The 23,816-nt window shown below is 38.4% G+C and overlaps 3 protein-coding genes across 7 annotated transcripts in view; all 3 read left to right on the forward strand.

Annotated features, from left to right (window-relative positions):
- Positions 1 to 23,816, forward strand: part of LOC124145209 (death domain-containing protein CRADD-like) — a 36,751-nt gene that overhangs the window by 7,449 nt on the left and 5,486 nt on the right. For 2 of the 3 annotated variants that reach the window (XR_007218274.1, XM_046514903.2), the window contains exon 4: positions 266 to 948. The exons of the other annotated variant lie outside the window; for it this stretch is intronic. Coding sequence is in view for 1 of the 2 variants with exons in the window: in XM_046514903.2 (XP_046370859.2) it covers positions 266 to 585 (320 nt within the window). In the remaining variant the exon portion in view is untranslated. Of the gene's footprint in view, positions 1 to 265; positions 949 to 23,816 lie in introns of those variants that run through there. 3 annotated transcript variants of the gene reach the window in all.
- On the forward strand, positions 7,858 to 10,887 carry LOC124145204. Its single transcript, XM_048383644.1, has 4 exons — positions 7,858 to 7,944; positions 8,609 to 8,644; positions 8,898 to 9,507; positions 10,225 to 10,887. The coding sequence occupies exons 2-4, from the start codon at positions 8,639 to 8,641 to the stop codon at positions 10,557 to 10,559; spliced, it is 951 nt and encodes a 316-aa protein (XP_048239601.1). The 5' UTR covers positions 7,858 to 7,944; positions 8,609 to 8,638; the 3' UTR covers positions 10,560 to 10,887.
- On the forward strand, positions 13,812 to 22,374 carry LOC124145211. Of its 3 annotated transcripts, none has more exons than XM_048383646.1 (4): positions 13,812 to 13,892; positions 14,557 to 14,592; positions 14,845 to 15,454; positions 16,172 to 16,823. In XM_048383646.1, exons 2-4 carry the CDS (start codon positions 14,587 to 14,589, stop codon positions 16,489 to 16,491), a joined length of 936 nt encoding a protein of 311 aa, XP_048239603.1. In that variant the 5' UTR covers positions 13,812 to 13,892; positions 14,557 to 14,586; the 3' UTR covers positions 16,492 to 16,823. The 3 variants fall into 3 exon arrangements, with proteins under 3 accessions (XP_048239603.1, XP_048239602.1, XP_048239604.1); XM_048383645.1 differs by lacking the exon at positions 16,172 to 16,823 and adding an exon at positions 21,524 to 22,374 and having other exon boundaries at positions 13,817 to 13,892; XM_048383647.1 differs by lacking the exon at positions 16,172 to 16,823 and adding an exon at positions 21,533 to 22,374 and having other exon boundaries at positions 13,817 to 13,892.

Raw genomic sequence — 23,816 nt, forward strand, 5'->3', positions numbered from 1 at the left:
TGTTTGGGACATAAGTTTCCCACTCTTGCTATTTCATTGTACTCACCTGAACTTCTTCTGTGCAGATGTTATTAAAAACAGTACGAGAGAAGAAAACACATTACTCTTTTTCACATTTATTAAAGGATGAAGTCTGTCCTTAGACGGGAAAGTGTTTCTGAGGCATCCATTTCCCATCCAACTATATAGTTCAAACTTAAGAAAAATATATGGGAGAATGATTTACACATAGTTCTTTTTACTGTGTTCTTTTTTGCATATGAAGAATGGTTCCGAGCAATGGCTCATGACCAACAACAACGGATCGTGACTGACAAGTTCATTGGGAGGATTGCAAAACATATCGGGGCAGATTGGGAACTGATAGCAGCAGAAATGGACATCTCTAGGCCCAAGCGAGAAGCTATTGTAGCCAAACACCCAAGATCCATCCAGCTACAAGTTGCTGGAGCATTCACCACATGGAAACAGAAGAACTCACGTCAAGCTACAATTGCAACATTAATTCAAATCTTGTGGCAGTGCAATGAGCGGTGCACCATCGACTGGGACGATATCGAGGAGGTGGTGATGGGGGATTGGTGATGGTGATTGGTGATGGGGGATTGATGACTGTCTCTATGACAATGAAGACTGTAAGGACATAAAACATTTTATGGATAACAAGTTAAGGATACCACAGGGCTACTTCTTGTCTCTTTACATTCAACTGATGTAGGTGCAAAATATAGTCGTTATGAAGAAGTTGTCATAAATGTTATAAAGAGGTTGTCGTAAAAGTGTTTTCTTACTTCTTCTTGTAACCAACCAAAAGACTATGAAGCCAATGTTTAATAATAATTTGTGCACTATATGTGCAATTGATCTGTAAATGACGAGCGTATATATCGAGCTATCCGTTGTTGGGGTATGAATGGTACCTTCATATTAAACAATTTTATATCTGTGTTTAGGATTTCTTTTCTTGCATTTGTCTACTTTTGCTCACCAATATTACATATTCCGACGGCAATGGTTTTCTATCTATGTCGTGTTAATTGTTGTCAGTAATAGTTTGTCTACTGATAATTTGAAGCAAGTGTCAATCTGTGTAGAACTTAAACATCCTATTCTCGAATACTGAACTGGAAGCTATCACAGTTTGTGATTTTGATGTACTCACAAGACCAGCCATGTATATATGTACACGACATGTCAGTTTAATGTGTGATTAAACTATAACACAACTGGAGAAGTCTAATGGGAAAACTAAACATTTGGTTCTGGTTAACGGGCAAGACAAACGAGACGAACACTTTTGTAGGGTTGTCTCCCTTTAGTTGTCACGGCGCATGACACTCTGCTTGATCGCCGTGTAGCAGGGCATGTATTACTGCCACCCTCTCTCTAACCCTATTATTATCATATCGCTGTGTGTCGCTGCACACGCACTGAACGGGAACCCTCGTTTCATGACACGTGACTGCCGTGTTATGATTCAGGGAATAATTCAGGCGGAGTTACTACACGAGCTCTTAACTAGGGCGGACCAAGCTCCAGCATTAATCTGACACTCGTATAAACTTATATGCTGTTCAAAGCCACGTTAAATCTAACACGCTCTCTCACTCAGCCTATGAAAGGTATGGGGTAATTTCTTTGCGAATATGTGATTACGGGGGTATATATACACTTTGGTAGACTCATACTGGCACACACGTGTGCGCGCTGGAATGCACGCACTCACATACACAGATACACACGTGGGCACGCGTACTGCCCTTTCTCTATTCTGTCTGCTTGTCACCGAGTTATTTCGTCAGTTGCGTTGATCGATGCACATGATATCAACCACTGGATTGTTCGGTCCAGACACGATTATTTACAGACCGCCGTCATATAGCTGGAATATTGCTGATTGTGGCGTTAAATAACAAACATTACAATGGTATCAGACACATTTAATCATTAAGGAAGCAGGAGCATTGATCATGTGACGTTTGCAACGTGCTGAACGTTTACGTGTCATAGGCATGGTACAGTTGGACACACGTCAGACGTTTGTTGCCGGAATGTTGCAATTTTTCAATCTGTCGTCAGCAGATTGTGGACCCAAAACCAACAAACACATAACGTCGATGATCGACGCCGCTTTGGACGCCTAAGGGCAACCACTACAGCTAAGGCCAGATTGGTCTGAACAAGGACATTAAGAAACCGTTTGCAAACTGTCACCCAGTACAGGAACCGGCTGCAACCGGCAACTGGTGTAAAAGTTCATGCCCAGACTGTGAGAAATCCCACAACTTAGTGCACGTCGGTTGAATCTGATGCGTCATTGGTTTAGGGAACGTCAGCACTGGGATAATCTACGTCGGGCTAATGTGATGTTTTCTGACGAATCGAGGTTCACTCGGGTTGCTCAAGTAGGTTAAACTGAACTTCAGTACTAACATGCAATACTATTGCATGATATACAAATATGTCCCTTTCAGGAAAGTGATATCGAAAATCACCGAGAATCCTACTACTAAAATACGGAATTTGCCCATTCTTCTTATTGAGTAATAGTTATTTAAATGGAAGCCCTGGGCTTAAACGTAAAACATGCAAGGATCTAAAAAATACACATGGCACCGAATTTGACATCAACAGTTTAATACAGCAGCCGGAAAAAAACGCTACACAGCTAGATCTGTTGGATGGGAATGACCTACCATGCCGTTATTATTCACATTCTTTACACAGTGTCTCTAGTCTTAAATTACCACACCGCGTTTTCTTTGCATACCCGAGTGTGGCTTGTAAATTTGAAAGCCTTCAACAACACTCATTGCGAGTTTGTGGCTGGTTAGATGAGCCACGCATTTGTATGGTTTTACAAGGTTTCATGCATACACTGTATCTGTCGTGTTTTTTGAGCATTTTAAGCCCATAATACAAAGCATCGAAGGCTTAAATGAATGATTTCACGTAATGGGATTTAACAAGTTGTTAACACTAACTGGGTCTGAAGTCGCTTTCCAGGGTTAAGATCTAGAGAAGTGTGCTGATATCAAGTCACATATAGGAACTGGCAGGGGCAAATCAAGATCGGGATCATAGGATCTTTTCACAATTTGGGGACAAGTAACTTAATTATCAGAAGTAATGAAGAAGCAAGGTGTATAGTCATAAGAGATAAACAAGCTGCAAACATGTAAACGTTTAATTTAAGCAAATTGACAACTCCCGACTTATATCTACAGCAAGTACAAAACAGATGCATGTAAACGTTACATATCGAGGATCTACTGTAACACAATAATTCAATCAAATACAAACAGGACACTCTAAAGACATTTATTTTATTTGGAATGAATTGTCAATAACACTTTGATGTAACTTCCGCTTTGTACAAGGCAAGTAGTTGATAATATAAATGTTATAACTAAATACATTAGTTAAGATACACGCAAATGTTCTGACAGACATAATGACGCTTGTGTTGGTCAGTTTTAACTTTAAGATCTCTTCATGATTCATAACAATCTCATTCATTGCACACTCTCAGTTACACACATGAGCGCCCGGCACATGTGACACTTGCGCAGTGCAGATGCGCAGCCTATGCACGAGACAAGATGGGCACAGGGTAGAAATAGAACACATCACAAGACTTACATTACATGAAGCTAAAAAGCAACTCGTGATTGTTGTTGAGGGTATGTTTTGAATTTAATTACTTCATAAATTTGTTGTAAAGTCAAACTACACTTAAGTACTTTGGACTGTATTTTCAATTGTATTTATTGCTGATATACGACTCTTGGTGCCAAATATGTGAATATTGATAAACACTTATGTATGACCTCTATGTGTTGCAAGCTTTTGTTATGAGAAAGGTATCATGGATATGACTCAAAATAAATAATCAATATTCACCAGGGCTCGATTTAGCAACATAAAACATACACCAGTGGGACCTATCATTGAAAAGTGCAAACTAATATTTATTTCTACAAGGACTAAATGCTTGTAAGAAATAATATGTGTGTCTTGACTAGCCTTTCATTGTCCACACAACATCGACCTTTGAACAAACTTATTACATCTCAGCTTGATTTACCATACTACATCACTAACCCCTATGTTATGTGTAATTTGTCATCACTCTTGGGATTGATGTCATCACACTGTGGGTATCTCAAGATTAAATAAACTGTACTGTTACTTCATCTGTCACTGAAATGACCTCGGTATCACGTTATGATATTTAGGTTATCCAACTAATGATAATCATTATGCATTATATGGTTGACATTGATGACATTGCCACATAAGTATTGTAACAGTAAGTAATAACTGTAATAAAGATCAATGGCACAGTCATCAGAGGTCTGAGATTGTATTAATTTAGATATATTTAAGTGAGTGAGTGAGTATGGTTTCACGCCGCTTTTAGCAATATTCCGTACACAGTAAAATGGGCTTCAAACATTGTACCCATGTGGGGAATCGAACCCACGTTTTCGGCTTTACGATCTAACGCTTTAACGACTAGGATATCCTATCGCCCAGATATATTTAAGGGAACAGGATGCAACCTGGTTTTGTCTGGGGCATCCCGAAAAGGTGCATCTTCTAAAATAAGTAATGCTGTTTTATAATAAATATGATCTGTTATCTCTGTCATTCGATAAACAATCAATTCGTTTTGACCTAAAAGGAATGTATGTGTATAAAACTCTAATCCTGACCATCAGAGTGTTGTATCAATCATTTATCATTCAATCTGCTTCTGTGATATCATAAAAAACAGTTATGAACATCAACCACGGGGCTTTGCAAGAGCACTTACTGAATACTGCTTGTTCTGACATGGTGACCTTCCGTCCACTGATCGTGAGACTCTCAACACACTTGCCACTAGCAGACTGTGAATGAATATTACACCAAGTACTATCGCGTCTATATTCACTGTTTCATCAAGGTATTTAATTAGAGATAGTTGTAATGAATATTTTCTTTAAGCTTTGAAGAGCTATGAATTTAATAAGAGTTATAAAATAAACGTAACAATTTTGGACTATCTTGGAAGATAGAAGCTCGGAAAATTGTCAAAGAGATCACCAAAGTTAAGTCATTAAAGCGTCAACAATGTTTTTTTCTGGTTTTCTCTCTTACGAAAAGGCTCCGAGATCTTTTATGACAAAATAAGCAAGAGTGACATACGTATTAAAGTATTAGAACACTTGAATGTTATATTTTATCCTCCTATCCATTGGAAAGATGTTTCATACTAGAGAAAATGGACCAAGGACTGTAAGCTGTTAGATTTTCAATATAGATTCATTTTCAGAGCAATCTAAAGAAAGAATCACATATGGTGAACTCAGTTGATGATATTTCTACATTCTGTAAATGTTACATCGAAAAGTTATCACATATATATTGTTAATGTGAACACGTCAAGGAGTTTTGGTCACAGGTTGAAAAAATGATCACTAGTAATCTAAATATCGAACTAGAATTCACAAAATACATTGTCATTTTTTGGACTTTGTACATACAACCATTTGTCAAATACATGCAAACAACAACATAATCCATTGTTATCGCAAGAAATTGAAGCAACTGACTACAACCCTCTGTTCATAATCATGATAATATCATCGTTTAAGTCTAATTCCTTTCTGCTTCACACGTTGTATACACACGCCTTACGCGTTAAGTCTAATCATGTCTTCTACCTTGGATGTAAATGTAATTATATGAAAGGCAATACAATGTATTCCTCCAAAATAGAATATGTCCAACAGTTTTTTGTTTGCCTACCGAATCGAGATTAATCAACATTTCGTATTCCCTACGGGGAAATCAGTTAGCTGGTACATGAAGCTGTTAGCTTGTATTTAATGCATATCATCGAACCGTTAATAACAAAAAGGTATCGTCCAGATACCCCTAACACCATTACATTGTGAATAATAATATGAGTACCAAGATAATATTTACCTCTTACATATTCGACTCTTTTTGTTATCTTTGATAGATACACACACACACACACACACACACACACACACACACACACACACACACACACACACACACACACACACACACACACACACACACACACACACACACACACACACACACACACACACACACACACACACACACACACACACACACAATGGACTTGGACTGTCCACAATATAATGATAATCGCAATTCAATTTGTTCTTCTAATACATGACAAAAGATCAATTTCTATAACTAATGATCAGAAAACAATATTTATGCTTGCTACATTTGTGTTTAGTACGCTCAACATCCAGGGAAATATAATACAATAAGTTATTACAAGCGCATATATTGTCATTGTAATTGTCCTTGATGTACCTATATTGATATTCATAAATAAGTGGGATTTTGTAATATGTCCAAACCAATATTTAAATATTTCACAGTGACTTGTTAGGAAGCAAATGTGAAACTGCTTTTGTAAAATGTTCAGATGGAGTCATCAATAGTCCATGGTACTGTTATTGTGATACAATTTCTACAATTTATTAATGACAATACCTTTTCTCACATTGTTTAACAATTCCACCTCTTCGGAAAACAATCTTTTTAGTTTTCGATAGTTTGACATTTAACATCCATGATGAACAATAATCATCTGGAATATTCAGGTACTCTTGTAGCACTCTTATTACATAAAGAATAACTTCATCAGCAAATATTTTAAAAAATCATATAAATCAGGGAATAACTGTACTCCTCTCCGACGTGTATCAAACATTTGAGCAGCCAACTCAGATTTGATGAGAGACATTCAATGGAATATGCTACATATGACACGTCAATTTTGTCAACACAATGCTCGATGCAAAAGCATGTTATGACCATTAAACGTAATTTTCACCCCCCCCTCACTCACCTGCATTCTTTTAAAATGAAAATTGTGTCAGTGGTTTGTTGTACCAGTAGTGCAGGATATGCTTACCCTTTTCGCGAACACCTTGTGTCAACCAACTATTTTGCCTTTTATGCCCTACGAAATCTGTTTCGCCAGATATTCGAAACTGGGTATAATCTGGCATTGACGTTTTGAAATAGTAATGACTCTAAAATAAATCCTTTATCTATCCAATCTTAAATAAGACAAGGTGCTAAATGTTCAGTATATATATATATCCTGTACATTGAGTCCACTAAATGCTAGTGATGGTTTCTCACGACTGCTAAGCCAACCGTCCATCAACATCTGAAAATTCTAGTATATAATAATGAAGACTTGCTGACACTTTTGTGAAATGGTTTAGTGCGTTATGGTTGATAATGATGTTTTAATCATGCAAAATACAAATTAAAAATCAATAATGAAATTCCATCGCACATACATGTATGATTTAAACACATTCTACAGAAGGCTCTACATGGAATGGAAAAATAATGTTTTATTTTTGTAGGTTTTGCATTGAGTATTAGGAATTAAAATTTTACTGAAATATATGTATCAATAACGCAAACAATCAATATCAATATCAAATGCTTTGGCTTGATCCGAAATACATGCAGAGAATTACTTGCCGTCACTTTTTAAAAAAAAATGTATCTGAAAAAATAACTATTACCAAACACAGAACAATTTTGCGCCGAAAGTATTTTTTGAGAGATGTTCCATCAAAAGACCCTTTTAACACTTAAAACATTGTAAGCCCCACTATAGATAACACGCAATTCTCGATTAAAAAAAGTTGATCCTGAGGCAAATTCAATGTATTAATTTCATATTTGTTAAACATATGTTTTCATGTTTCACCTTGAAAATCCACAGCAGTGAATAAATCCAAACAAAAGGAACCCTCTCGAAACTGTCTGTGACGTAAAACGCGTCATAATCGCTGCTCATTTGCATAATACATGCTGTGCAAAGGGTGAAAAGAAAGTTGTTGGTTGTACCTCACACAGGTAAGCATATATATTAATAAACTAGTTTCAAGCAAACTTCACAACTCCCATGCTTCTCTCTAACCATACTTTATCAACTTTCGAATATTTACACACACGACATCGTTTCTGTATAATCCACGTGAACTCTCAAGTGTACCACCAAGCGGTGAATGGCAACCACTGGCCCACAATGGTGGCAAATACGGTGCAACCACATCGGATGGGAGAGAGGTAACTGGTGACGAGGTGTGATACAGATTGTTGTTGCTGGTGTTGGGGATACATGAGTGTGTTTAGGACAAACACGTTGGGTTATTATCACTGAGGTATCACATGTAGGACGTCTTATGTTATGGTAGCCATATCTAAGTAGATCACTTCCGGGTTCGTTTGACGCCCATCTTCACGGAGAGCTGGACAATGTCGACCACAATGAGCGGGGATATATATACAACATGAAATCACGCGCTAAACACTTTCAGCATTCTTTTATGGTTACGTTTATCCTTGTTATCTAGTGTTTGATAATGAATAAAGCTTGTGTGTAAATACAACCAGACACATAATCACGAGATATATTTATGGTTGATGAAACCATAAGAAATAAAACTTTCTGAAACTCGAATGTACCCCATATCTACGTTGTTTTATGTTTCACTGCTACATCTGATTATCATTTCAGGTTTCATTCAAGCAAGCATTTGTGGTAAACATGTCAGTAAGTTATACCACCATATATTTCTAGAACCTAAAAGTGGATCTTCTTTAAAGCTGTCATTGAAATATCCTGAAAAGGGTAATAGTTATGCCTTTTTTCCCGAATAAATTATTATCAGAATTCATGAACGTGAGAAATAGGATATTTTAAGTATTCCTTAAGTTTCAATTTGTTTTGTCTCACTAAACGAACGTGGAGTCATTATTGTTGAGAGTATTAGATTGATTGAATAATGGATACACTCTGTTGCCAGGGACCAGAGAACATATCGGACGTAGAGCTCCTGTGGTACAAGGGGTTTAGGATTCTAAACAAGGCAGTGGCCCTTGAACTACGTCAGCTGTTTCAGCGCCTGTGGAACCAGAAGCATCCAACCAACCCATGGCAGGATGACCAGACCTCAGGGGAAATTTTTTATAATGATTACAAACCCAAAAGAGATATCAGACGATATGAGGATATTATAAAAAATGGTAAGTTAGGTGGATGGGACATGACAGTTCTGTGCCGAGCATTTATTGACTACTCCCTTATGGATACCATTGACAGTAAGTACAGTACCAATGTCCACATCTTGAGAGACTTGCGGAACACATATGCTCATAGCCCAAATTCATCCAGACAACAAGGAGACTATCAGAAAGATATAGCTCAAATTAGGAAGGTTTTCACGGAACTTGGTCTGAGCGAAGAAACCTTGAATGAAGCAGAGAGCATCACCCCAGACGATATAGAGCGTCGAGAGCTGCTGAGTGTAATAGAGACCCTGATACAGGAACAGGCAGAGTTTAGGGAGGAAGTCCGGAAAAGACTTCCCGAACATGGTGAAGACCAACCAGATCAACAGGACCCTTCAATTCCTGGTATGTTGACTGGGCTTTCAATGTCCACAGACTATTACAATCATTGATAAACAAGATCAGTATATGGCAAACTACGTATATTCCAACCATGGGCAATGTAGATCAACATCTGTCAATACCTGCCAATTGCAATATCTGACAGTCTACTCCAATACTGGTGAAACTACTACAATATATCGGTCCATTTTCACAGGTGCTAAATCAAAACGCTTGATTTAGAAGCAAATTAACCCACACATCAAAATGTAATGTTCTTTTGTTTCACATTAACTTTGTCCTACGAGTCGGATATATCAGTTACCTCATGTTATTCACATTATAATACATATTATTTTGTTATTGAGAAACAGTATTAGAGAAGTAAGCCTACAACTAGTTTTCACATTTAAAAAGAAAAAGCTGAAGTCGTTTGATAGACCATGACGTTTTATCATTAAACAAATTTATTTTGCATTTGAAGAACGGTTCCCGATGGGGCTATTTAATTGTACTGAATTCTTCTGTACATATGTTATAAAAATAGTATAAGAGGATATCAAAAATGGTATAAGAGAAGAATACTTGTTTTCACTTTTATAGAAGGCTGAAGTCAGTCGATAGGCGGGAATGTGTTTCTGTGGGAAAGCCATCTACTTCACGTCCAATTATAGTTCAAGAAGAAATGTAGGGGAGAATGGTTTACACATTTTACTGTTGTTTTCTCTTTTGCATATGAAGAATGGTTCCGTGCAATGCCTCGTGACCAACAACAACGGGCCGTACCTGACGTGATCATTGGGAGGATTGCAGAACACATCGGGGATGAGTGGGAGCTGATAGCAGTAGAAATGGACATCTCTAGACCCAAGCGACAAGCTATTGTAGCCAAATACCCAAGATCCATCCAGCTACAGATTATAGAAGCATTCAACAAATGGAAACAGAAGCTACCCTCAAGTCAAACTACAATTGCATCATTGATTAAAATCTTGTGGCAGTGCAATGGGCGGTGCGACATCGACTGGAAATGTGTCGAGAAGGTGGTGATGGGGAATTGGTCTCTTGAACAGTGAAGCCTGTGAGGACACACTACTGTTATGAATAACTATCTTCTTTCCATTGATGTTACTGGAATACTTTTTGCCCCTTCACCATTCAACTGATAGTGCAAACTGTAGAGCAGTATGAATGCTGCCTTCATCTCACACAATTCTATTTCTGCGTGTGACCTATTTTTTAGCATTTGTTCCTTTCCTTTTAACAACATTACTACTACGACGGAACATGTGAAGACCCTGAGTAGAATAGGTATTCGGCAACCAATGCTTGCCGTAAAAGGCGGCTATGCTTGTCGTAAGAGGCGACTAACGGGATCGGGTGGTCAGGCCCGCTGACTTGGTTGATGCATGTCATCGTATCCCAATTGCGTGCATGGATGCTCATGATGTCAATCAATGGATTGTCTGGTCCAGACTCCATTATTTACAGACCGCCGTCATATAGCTGGAATATTGCAGAGTGCGGCGTTAAACAACAAACAAACAAACTACAACGACCGTTATTTTTTCAAAAATCTGTTTCGTACTTATTGTCACCAGTAATACTGAGTTTGTTTATAATTCCAAACAAGTCTCAATATTTATATAACTGTGGTTAAATATCTTATACTGGGATACTGAATTTTCAAGCTAGTCTTATTTTTATGATTTTAATGAAGTCACAAATTAAAAAAAATAACACACCTCAAGAAATCAATGGGAAAATATACATTTGGTTGTGTTTAACCAGCAAGCAAGATTAGCGAGACGAACAATATGTAGGGTTATCTCCCTTTAGTTGTTGTGTTGGCCCTGTGCTTGATCGCGTTCAGCATGAACACATTTGCCGTCCTCTCTCTCTCTTTCTCTCTCTCATGTCACGTGAACGCCGTGTTGTTATTATTCAGAGGACAATCTGCAAGCGGAGCCACTTACACGAGCCCTCACTTTACTAGGGCAGAGGGATAGTCTAGTGGTTAATGGGTTTGATTCCTCACATAGGTACAACGTGTGAAGCCTTTTTATGGGGACCCGTGCCGTGATATTGCTAAAAGCAGTGTAAAACCCACACACTCACTTACCTCGCTAACATGGGAGGCACAAATGGTTCAGTGGTGTAAAGCGTCGATATACGCTGTTCGTCTCTGTCGTGGGTTTGAATCCAGGATTCGTGACTATTATGACCCTTGGTCCGTCAGCACCATATCCATAAGGAACAATTCTTAATAATTTTATCACCAGTTATCCAGAAACAATTGCCAATATCTGTTATAATATATACAATTGAAATATATTCCTTGTATGTACAACATAACCATTGTTTGCTCAATTCCCATATTATTTCCATATCATTATATTACATTTGTTTAAAATGAAATTGTTAAAATGTACCTTTGTATATGTACCTGTGTGTTTTGTACTTACCGTGCGTAAATTTGTAGTTTGTAGAACATTGCAACTGTTTCCTGATGGAATGATGCTCAATAAATATCTTATCTTTTCTTATACCTGTTCGTTGTCTTCACCAAAGGGGTTAACGTATATGGCGTGTGTCGATTGTGTCTCAGCTCTTGCATTAACGTGACCCAAGGTGATACAGCCTCATACTGTTCAAAACGCACTCACTCACTCAACTTGTGAAAGGTATGGAGCAATGTCTTTACAGGTACAAGGGGTGTTCATTAAAGATTTCCCCGACCCACCTCCTATGGACCTAGTCGAATGAAACTTGGCATAGGTATTAGTCTTTCTCCACATAGGAACCACCAAGAGTTACACACTTCTCCCATCTTTTTATGCAACTATGGAGACCTCGCTTGTAAAAGCCCTCATTTTGCGTCTCAAACCAGGAAGTTACTGCAGAAATCAGTGTTTCATCATCTGTGAAACGTTTTCCCTTCAAAAATGACTTCATGGTTGGAAAGAGGTGGAAGTCAGATGGCGCAAGGTCAGGAGAGTAAGGAGGATGTGGAAGGATTTCATAGCCACAGGACCGCGCTTCTGTCTGGGCAACATGAGAGTTGTGTACTGGAGCATTGTCTTGCAGGAGACGGACACCCTTGGTCAGCATGCCTCGCCTCTTAAGATTGATAGCGTCCCGCAATTTCCGCAGCAGTGAAGCATAATAAGCTCCTGTAATTGTGGTACCCTTTGCCAAGAAATCCATCATCACTACTCCGTGCTGGTCCCAAAACACCGCGAGCATGACCTTGCCTGAAACGTGCCTTCTTTTGGAGTGGTGACTCCACATGCTTCCATTGCATCGACTGAACTATAGTCTCAGGATCATAGTGATGGGCCCATGTTCCCCGTCCCCCCCCTTACTCACTTGCATTTAAAAAAAATGAAACTTGTGTCAGTGGTTTGTTGTACCAGTAGTGCAGGACATATCGTGTCATTACTGATTTTCAGTTATACGTGCATAACTATTTTGCCTTTTATGTCCAATGGAATCTGTTTCGGCAGATATTCGAGACTGAATATAATCTGGCATTGACGTTTTGAAATAGTAATGACTCTAAAATAAATCCTTTATCTATCCAATCTAAAATAAGAAAAGGTGCTCAATGTTCAGTATATATATATCCTGTACATGGAGTTCAATAAATGCTAGTGATGGTTTCTCACGACTGCTAAGCCAACCGTCCATCAACATCTGAAAATACTAGTACATGTATATAATAATGAAGACTTGCTGACACTTTTGTGAAATGGTTTAGTGCGTTATGATTAATAATGATGTTTTAATCATGTAAAATATAAATTCAAAATCAATAATAAAATTCCATCGCACATACATGTATGATTTAAACACATTCTACAGAAGGCTCTACATGGAATGGAAAATAATGTTTTATTTTTGTAGGTTTTGCATTGAGTATTAGGAATTAAAATTTAACTGAAATATATGTATCAAATACGCAAACAATCAATATCATCATATCAAATACATTGGCTTGATCTGAAATACATGTAGAGAATTACTTGCCGTCACTTTTTTTTACAAAATGTATCTCAAAACAAACTATTACCAAACACAGAACAATTTTGCGCCGAAAGTATTTTTCGAGAGATGTTTCATTAAAAGACCCTTTTAACACTGAAAAACATTGTAAGCCCCACTATAGATAACACGCAATTCTCGATTAAAAAAAGTTGATCCTGAGGCAAGTTCAATGTATTTATTCATATTTTTAAAACATATGTTTTCATTTTTCACCTTGAAAATCCACAGCAGTGAATAAATCCAAGCGACAGGAACCCCCTCGAAACTGTCTGTGACGTAAAACGCGTCATAATCGCTGCTCATTTGCATAATACATGCTGTGCAAAGGGTGAAAAGAAAGTTGTTGGTAATACCTCACACAGGTAAGCATATATATTAATAAACTAGTTTCAAGCAAACTTCACAACTCCCATGCTTCTCTCTAACCATACTTTATCAACTTTCGAATATTTACACACACGACATCGTTTCTGTATAATCCACGTGAACTCTCAAGTGTACCACCAAGCGGTGAATGGCAACCACTGGCCCACAATGGTGGCAAATACGGTGCAACCACATCGGATGGGAGAGAGGTAACTGGTGACGAGGTGTGATACAGATTGTTGTTGCTGGTGTTGGGGATACATGAGTGTGTTTAGGACAAACACGTTGGGTTATTATCACTGAGGTATCACATGTAGGACGTCTTATGTTATGGAAGCCATATCTAAGTAGATCACTTCCGGGTTCGTTTGACGCCCATCTTCACGGAGAGCTGGACAATGTCGACTACAATGAGCGGGGATATATATACAACATGAAATCACGCGCTAAACACTTTCAGCATTCTTTTATGGTTACGTTTATCCTTGTTATCTAGTGTTTGATAATGAATAAAGCTTGTGTGTAAATACAACCAGACACATAATCACGAGATATATTTATGGTTGATGAAACCATAAGAAATAAAACTCTCTGAAACTCGAATGTACCCCATATCTACGTTGTTTTATGTTTCACTGCTACATCTGATTATCATTTCAGGTTTCATTCAAGCAAGCATTTGTGGTAAACATGTCAGTAAGTTATACCACCATATATTTCTAGAACCTAAAAGTGGATCTTCTTTAAAGCTGTCATTGAAATATCCTGAAAAGGGTAATAGTTATGCCTTTTTTCCGAATAAATTATTATCAGAATTCATGAACGTGAGAAATAGGATATTTTAAGTATTCCTTAAGTTTCAATTTGTTTTGTCTCACTAAACGAACGTGGAGTCATTATTGTTGAGAGTATTAGATTGATTGAATAATGGATACACTCTGTTGCCAGGGACCAGAGAACATATCGGACGTAGAGCTCCTGTGGTACAAGGGGTTTAGGATTCTAAACAAGGCCGTGGCCCTTGAACTACGTCAGCTGTTTCGGCGCCTGTGGAACCAGAAGCATCCAACCAACCCATGGCAGGATGACCAGACCTCAGGGGAAATCTTTTATAATGATTACAAACCCAAAAGATTAAACGGACGATATGACGATATTATAAAAAATGGTAAGTTAGGTGATTGGGACATGACAGTTCTGTGCCGAGCATTTATTGACTACTCCCTTATGAATACCATGGACAGGAAGTACAGTACCAATGTCCACATCTTGAGAGACTTGCGGAACACATATGCTCATAGCCCAAATTCATCCAGACAACAAGGAGACTATCAGAAAGATATAGCTCAAATTAGGAAGGTTTTCACGGAACTTGGTCTGAGCGAAGAAACCTTGAATGAAGCAGAGAGCATCACCCCAGACGATATAGAGCGTCGAGAGCTGCTGAGTGTAATAGAGACCCTGATACAGGAACAGGCAGAATTTAGGGAGGAAGTCCGGAAAAGACTTCCCGAACATGGTGAAGACCAACCAGATCAACAGGACCCTTCAATTCCTGGTATGTTGACTGGGCTTTCAATGTCCACAGACTATGACAATCATTGATAAACAAGATCAGTATAAGGCAAACTACGTATATTCCAACCATGGGCAATGTAGATCAACATCTGTCAATACCTACCAATTGCAATATCTGACAGTCTACTCCAATACTGGTGAAACTACTACAATATATCGGTCCATTTTCACAGGTGCTAAATGAAAACACTTGATTTAGAAGCAAATTAACCCACACATCAAAATGTAATGTTCTTTTGTTTCACATTAACTTTGTCCTACGAGTCGGATATATCAGTTACCTCATGTTATTCACATTATAATACATATTATTTTGTTATTGAGAAACAGTATTAGAGAAGTAAGCCTACAACTAGTTTTCACATTTAAAAAGAAAAAGCTGAAGTCGTTTGATAGACCATGACGTTTTATCATTAAACAAATTTATTTTGCATATGAAGAACGGTTCCCGATGGGGCTATTTAATTGTACTGAATTCTTCTGTACATATGTTATAAAAATAGTATAAGAGGATATCAAAAATGGTATAAGAGAAGAATACTTGTTTTCACTTTTATAGAAGGCTGAAGTCAGTCGATAGGCGGGAATGTGTTTCTGTGGGAAAGCCATCTACTTCACGTCCAATTATAGTTCAAGAAGAAATGTAGGGGAGAATGGTTTACACATTTTACTGTTGTTTTCTCTTTTGCATATGAAGAATGGTTCCGTGCAATGCCTCATGAGCAACAACAACGGGTCATATCTAACAAGTTCATTGGGAGGATTGCAGAACACATCGGGGCAGAGTGGCAACTGATAGCAGCAGAAATGGACATCTCTAGACCCAAGCGACAAGCTATTGTAGCCAAAACCCCAAACTCCAACGTGGAACAGGTTATGGGAGCATTCGAGATATGGAAACAGAATAACTCACATAAAGCTACAATTGCATCATTGATTCAAATCTTGTGGCAGTGCAAGGGGCGGTGCGACAACGACTGGGAAAGTGTCGAGGAGGTGGTGATGGGGGATTGGTGACTATCTCTTGAACCGTGAACCCTGTGAGGACACACTCCTGTTATGAATAACTATCTTCTTTCCACTGATGTTACTGGAATACTTTTTGCCCCCTTCACCATTCAACTGATAGTGCAAACTGTAGAGAAGTATGAATGCTGCCTTCATCTCCCACAATTCTATTTCTGTGTGTGACCTATTTTTTAGCATTTGTTCATTTCTCCTCAACAACATTTCTTCTACGACGGAACACGTGAAGATCCTGAATAGAATAGATCTTAAGCAACTCATGCTTGCCGTAAAAGGCGGCTATGCTTGTCGTAAGAGGCGACTAACGGGATCGGGTGTTGAGGCCCGCTGACTTGGTTGATGCATATCATCGTATCCCAATTGCGTGGATCGATGCTCATGATGTCAATCAATGGATTGTCTGGTCCAGACTCCATTATTTACAGACCGCCGTCATATAGCTGGAATATTGCAGAGTGCGGCGTTAAACAACAAACAAACAAACTACTACGACGATTATTTTGTTTCGTACTTATTGTCACCAGTAATACTGAGTTTGTTTATAATTCCAGGCAAGTCTCAATATGTATATAACTGTGGTTAAATATCTTATCCTGGGATACTGAATTTTCAAGCTAGTCTTATTTTTATGATTTTAATGAAGTCACAAATTAAAAAAAATAACACACCTCAAGAAATCAATGGGAAAATATACATTTGGTTGTGTTTAACCAGCAAGCAAGATTAGCGAGACGAACAATATGTAGGGTTATCTCCCTTTAGTTGTTGTGTTGGCCCTGTGCTTGATCGCGTTCAGCATGAACACATTTGCCGTCCTCTCTCTCTCTCTCGCTGTGTAGCTCAACATTGACAACACACACTGTGAGGAATCTCGCGTCTCATGTCACGTGACCGCCGTGTTATTATTCAGAGGACAATCTCCAAGCGGAGCTACTTACACGAGCCCTCACTTTACTAGGGCAGAGGGATAGCCTAGTGGTTAAAGGGTTTGATTCCTCACATAGGTACAACGTGTGAAGCCTTTTTTGGGGGACCCGTGCCGTGATATTGCTAAAAGCAGTGTAAAACCCACAAATTCACTTACCTCGCTAACATGGGAGGCACAAATGGTTCAGTGGTGTAAAGCGTCGATATACGCTGTTCGCCTCTGTCGTGGGTTTGAATCCAGGATTCGTGACTATTATGACCCTTGGTCCGTCAGCACCATATCCATAAGGAACAATTCTTAATAATTTTATCACCAGTTATCCAGAAACAATTGCCACTATCTTTTATCATATATACAATTGAAATATATTCCTTGTATGTAAAACATAACCATTGTTTTGCTCAATTACCATATTATTTCCATATCATTATATTACATTTGTTTAAAATGAAATTGTCATAATGTGCCTTTGTATATGTATCTGTGTGTTTTGTACTTACTGTGCGTATATTTGTAGTTTGTAGAATATTGCAACTGTTTCTCGATGGAATGATGCTCAATAAATACCTTATCCTTTCTTGTACCTGTTCGTTGGCTTCAATCCCAAAGGACGTGTGTCGCTTGTCTCAGCTCTTGCATTAACCTGACACAAGGTGATACAACCTTACTGTTCAAACACACACACATACACACACACACATACACACATACACACACACACACACACACACACACACACACACACACACACACACACACACACACACACACACACACACACACACACACACACACACACACACACACACACACACACACATTTTCGTTTTTGTTTTTTGACATTTTCATTTTAGTTTTTGACATTTTCGTTTCACTTTTCTGCGATACAATATCTTCTTTACACATGATTCATCACATTTTTGTAAGACAAATCGTGTTAATTTGCAAAAGGTAACGACAAAAGTAAGTGAAATATCAAAATATGGAAAAACAGACTCCATGTCCCTTATGGGCCACCGTATGCACATGATGTAGACATCCGTGTAATATACATATATATGTTTAATCTAACATAATCTAACAATCTGCATAAAAATAGATGTAATGAGAGGGTAACAGCAAATCTAATCTTATCTCAATGCTACCACCCAGAACAAATCCATGAATTATTTTGTGATAATTTTATTGCATATGAAGCTTGGTTCCGGAGGTCTATTCCGGAAAACCGACAACGACAAAAGTTGAACCAGAAGTCACTGATGAATCTCGTCCCTTTTATTGGCGGAAACTGGGAGTTTTGGCAACGGAACTCGACATAACTTCTGCCCAGATAGAGAAGTTTAAGAAGGCAAATCCGGGATCCCCTGACTCGCAAATGATGAATGTATTCCTGAAATGGCTGCAGGCGAGAGGGTCCGAAGCTACTCTAGAAGCGTTTGTGTGAGTTCTGTGGAAGTGCAATAACCTCTGTACAGTGGACTGGGATGGTATAGAGAAGATCCTTTAGGAACCGTGAACAAAACTAACAGTCAATGGTTTGTTCTTCACAGGAGTTACTTGTATGCATAACAGGTATAATAAGATATGAAAACAGTTCTGTTCTGTGTGTGGGGTATTCATGTTAAACTGCGTGCATGCACGTCGCTATATGAGTACAATAATATTGGACGTGACGTTAAAACCCAAATTCACCTCATCCTTTTAGGGATCCATTCATATAATTTGCATGACTATTTCGCCTTTTACGCCCATTGGTTTCAGCAGATATTCTTGACTCATTATTTTCTGGCGTTACGGTTTTGAAATTGTGACAAAGACTCCTAAAAATACCCCTTACTCAATATAAGATTAAACAAGGTATCTATGTTCGATCTTTATGTTCAGTACACATATACTGTATTCGACAGCAATACGTCAATCGATCATCATCAACTAAAATGTACAAATACAGTAAACTACGTTTATAACGAACACGCTTATAACGAACTGTCGCATATAAGGAACTGTTTCTTGGTGCCGTCCATTTTCTGTATAGATGTTGTACATATGCTTAGAACGAACTACAGTTATAACGAATAAAAATTAGTGGTCCCTTTGAGTTCGTTATAACCGTAATTTACTATATAACGATTAGTTAAGACATTTATGGAAAGTTATAGTGCCTAATGCTTAAAGTTTTAATCATGATGATATATAAATTCAAACTCGACAATGAAACATTATCTATCATACATGTATGCATTACACGCATTTACAGAATGAATGAAAATTGAAACCAAGGTTCATTTCTGTAGGCAATACAATTGATATAAGTAACTAAAATAACTGAAGCAATCAATTTATTACTATAAAAACATTACTGGAAAATAACTAAAATTAGAACATCGAATTTGCACCAAAACTATTGTTTTGAGAAATGATCCATCGAAAGACACTTCTGACCCTGATAAACATGGTCTTTCATCCGCTTATAGTAAGCCCCATTATTATAAACAAGCAATTCTCTACTGAAAATATGTTGATCCTGAGGTAAATTCGACGCATTAGTTATAAATTTTTAAGAGAAAGAAAGTATGCTTTCTTTTTTTTACCTCGTAAATTTACGTCAGTGTTGTAAATATCAGAACTCTGCCTCCAAAAGCATTTATGTCGCTTTCAGAGCTAGCTTCCTCGAAAGGAGTCAGCTATTACGACTGCGCATGTGCAATCAAGGAATTTCCTTGCTATGAATAACGCAAAAGATACATTGGCTGTGACGTAAAACGCGTCATAATCGCTGCTCATTTGCATATTTCATGCATGGACAAAAATGCGTAGTGGTATCACACACAGGTAGTTGTATAATATATATATGTATATACTAGTTTCACTCAGTTCTGTCTCTGATGCTTCTCCCTAACCTTACTTGATGAACATTCAAATGTCAATATTTTACTAATTACGACCTCATTTCAGAACAACCCGTGTGAACTCTCCTATGTATCACGTTGCGGTAAATGGCGACCACTGGCCAACAATAGCCGGCAAATACAATGCAACCGCATACGTCGGCACGCAGTTAACTGGTGACGAGGTGTGATACAGATTGCTGTTGCCGATGTTGGGGATACATAGGTGTGTTTAGGATATACACGTTGGGTTGCTATCACTGATCGTATCACATGTAGAACGCTTGATGTGACGCGTGCCTTATATAGACAGTGACTTCCGGGTTTGTTGTTTGCTATCTCCCCGGAAAGTCCGCAAGGTGGCTGGATAATGTCAACTGTAGAAAACGGGGATATTTGCACACCTTGTACAATAGTCTGTACGTTTATCGTTGTTAATGAGTTTTTGATAGAAACGATTGTGCTGATAAATATAACTACACACAAAGTCTTGAGACACATATGATGTTTTGTGGAGAATGAAGCCAAAAGAAATAAACCAATAACATAGCAATCAGGTAGCACAGGCCTGTTGTGTAGAGAAACTCAGCCACTCTTAGCTAAAATGTTTCATTGCTCTCTGGTTTTCATTTCTAGTGCCTGGACATGGAACAGCAGGTCCCCCCAATTCCTGGTATGTTGACTGGGCTTTCATGCTTCACAGCACAATCTCAATATCTTGCAAACTAAATGTCATTTTAACCAAAGACAATGTAGATCAAGATGTCACAATATCTATCAATATTTGAAAATTTAGGCCTACACTTGTTATACTAGTTGTATAATATAATATCTCAGTCTAGTTTCATATGTGTATGAAACATGAGAGATGCTTAATGGAGACACTTCATATAAGGGTATATGAACTCACATAGCAAACTGTAATGTACTTTTGTTTCAAGTACACTTTGTCCTACGGGCTGAGGACATACGTTTCCCGCTCTTGCTATTTTATTGTACTCACCTGAACTTCTTCTGTGCAGATGTTATTAAAAACAGTACGAGAGAAGAAAACACATTACTCATTTTCACATTTATAAAAGGATGAAGTCTGTCCTTAGACGGGAAAGTGTTTCTGAGCCATTCATTTCCCATCCATCTATAGTTCAAGATTAAAAATATATGGGAGAATGATTTACACATAGTTATTTTTCTGTGTTCTTTTTAGCATATGAAGAATGGTTCCGGGCAATGACTCTTGACCAACAACAACGGATCGTGACTGACAAGTTCATTGGGAGGATTGCAAAACATGTCGGGGCAGATTGGGAACTGATAGCAGCAGTAATGGACATCTCTAGGCCCAAGCGAGAAGCTATTGTAGCCAAACACCCAAGATCCATCCAGCTACAAGTTGTTGGAGCATTCACCACATGGAAACAGAAGAACTCACGTCAAGCTACAATTGCAGCATTGATTCAAATCTTGTGTCAGTGCAATGAGCGGTGTACCATCGACTGGGACGATATCGAGGACGTGGTGATGGGGGATTAGTGATGGGGATTGGTGACTGTCTCTATAACAATGAAGACTGTAAGGACATATAACATTTATGGATAACAAGTTCTTCTTTCTAATAATACTACAGAGCTACTTCTTGTCACTTTACATTCAGCTGATGTAGGTGCAAAATATAGTCGTTATAAAGAAGTTGAAGAAGGTGGTAAGGGGGATTGGTAACCGTCTTTATGACAGTGAAGACTTTAAGGACATATGACATTTATGGATAACATGTTCTTCTTTCTAATGATACCACAGGGCTACTTCTTGTCCCTTTACATTCAACTGATGTAGGTGCAAAATATACTCGTTATAAAGAAGCTGTCATAAAAGTTATAAAGATGTTGTCATAAAAGTGTTTTCTTACTTCTTGTAACCAACCAAAAGACTATGAAGCCGATGTTATAATCATGTGTGCACTATATGTGCAATTGATCTGTAAATGACGAGCATATATATCGAGCTATCCGTTGTTGGGGTATGAATGGTACCTTCAAATTAAACAGTTTTATATCTGTGCATAGGATTTCTTTTCTTGCATTTGTCTACTTTTGCTCACCAATATTACATATTCCGACCGCTTTGGTTTTCTATCTATGTCGCGTTAATTGTTGTCAGTAATTATAGTTTGTCTACAGATAATTTGAAGCAAGTGTCAATCTGTGTAGAACTTAAACATCCTATTCTCGAATACTGAACTGGAAGTTATTCACAGCTGTGATTTTGATGTACTCACAAGACCAGCCATGTATATATGCACACGACATGTCAGTTTAATGTGTGATTAAACTATAACACAACTGGAGAAGTCGAATGGGAAAACTAAACTAAACCAAGCTCCAGCATTAATCTGACACTCGTATGAACTTAAGCCACGTTAAATCTAACACGCTCTCTCACTCAGCCTATGAAAGGTATGGGGTAATTTCTTTGCGAATATGTATATATACACTTTGGTAGACTCATACTGGCACACACGTGTGCGCGCTGGAATGTACGCACTCACATACACGCACACATACACAGATACACACGTGGGCACGCGTACTGCCCTTTCTCTATTCTGTCTGCTGCCACCGTCAGTTGCGTTGATCGATGCACATGATATCAACCACTGGATTGTTCGGTCCAGGCACGATTATTTACAGACCGCCGTCATATAGCTGGAATATTGCTGATTGTGGCGTTAAACAACAAACATTACAATGGTATCAGACTCTGTTGTGAGCAAACGCTTATTGTCTTCTTGGAACCAAACGTTCAAAGACAAATTTAATCATTAAGGAAGCAGGAGCATTGATCATGTGACGTTTGCAACGTGCTGAACGTTTACGTGTCATAGGCGTGGTACAGGAGGACACACGTCAGACGTTTGTTGCCGGAATGTTGCAATTTTTCAATCTGTCGTCAGCAGATTGTGGACCCAATACCAACAAACACATAACGTCGATGATAGACGCCGCTTTGGACGCCTAAGGGCAACCACTCGAGCCAAGGCCAGATTGGTCAGAACAATGACATTAAGAAACCGTTCGCAAACTGTCACCCAGTACAGGAACCGGCTGCAACCGGCAACTGGTGTAAGGGTTCATGCCCAGACTGTGAGAAATCACACAACTTAGTGCACGTCGGTTGAATCAGATGCGTCATTGGTTTAGGGAATGTCAGCACTGGGATAATCTACGTCGGGCTAATGTGATGTTTTCTGACGAATCGAGGTTCACCCTCGACTTCCTTGACTGCCCGATCGGGCTGCTCAAGTAGGTTAAACTGAACTTCATTGCTGACATGCAATACTATTGCATGATTTACAAATATGTCCCTTTCAGGATAGTGATATCGAAAATCACCGGGAATGCTACTACTAAAATACGGAATTTGCCCATTCTTCTTATTGAGTAATAGTTATTCAAATGAAAGCCCTGGGCTTAAACGTAAAAAATGCAAGGATCTAAAAAATA

Source organism: Haliotis rufescens, unplaced genomic scaffold (genome assembly GCF_023055435.1).
Source record: "Haliotis rufescens isolate VD_foot unplaced genomic scaffold, xgHalRufe1.0.p SCAF_5, whole genome shotgun sequence".
NCBI lineage: Eukaryota > Metazoa > Mollusca > Gastropoda > Lepetellida > Haliotidae > Haliotis > Haliotis rufescens.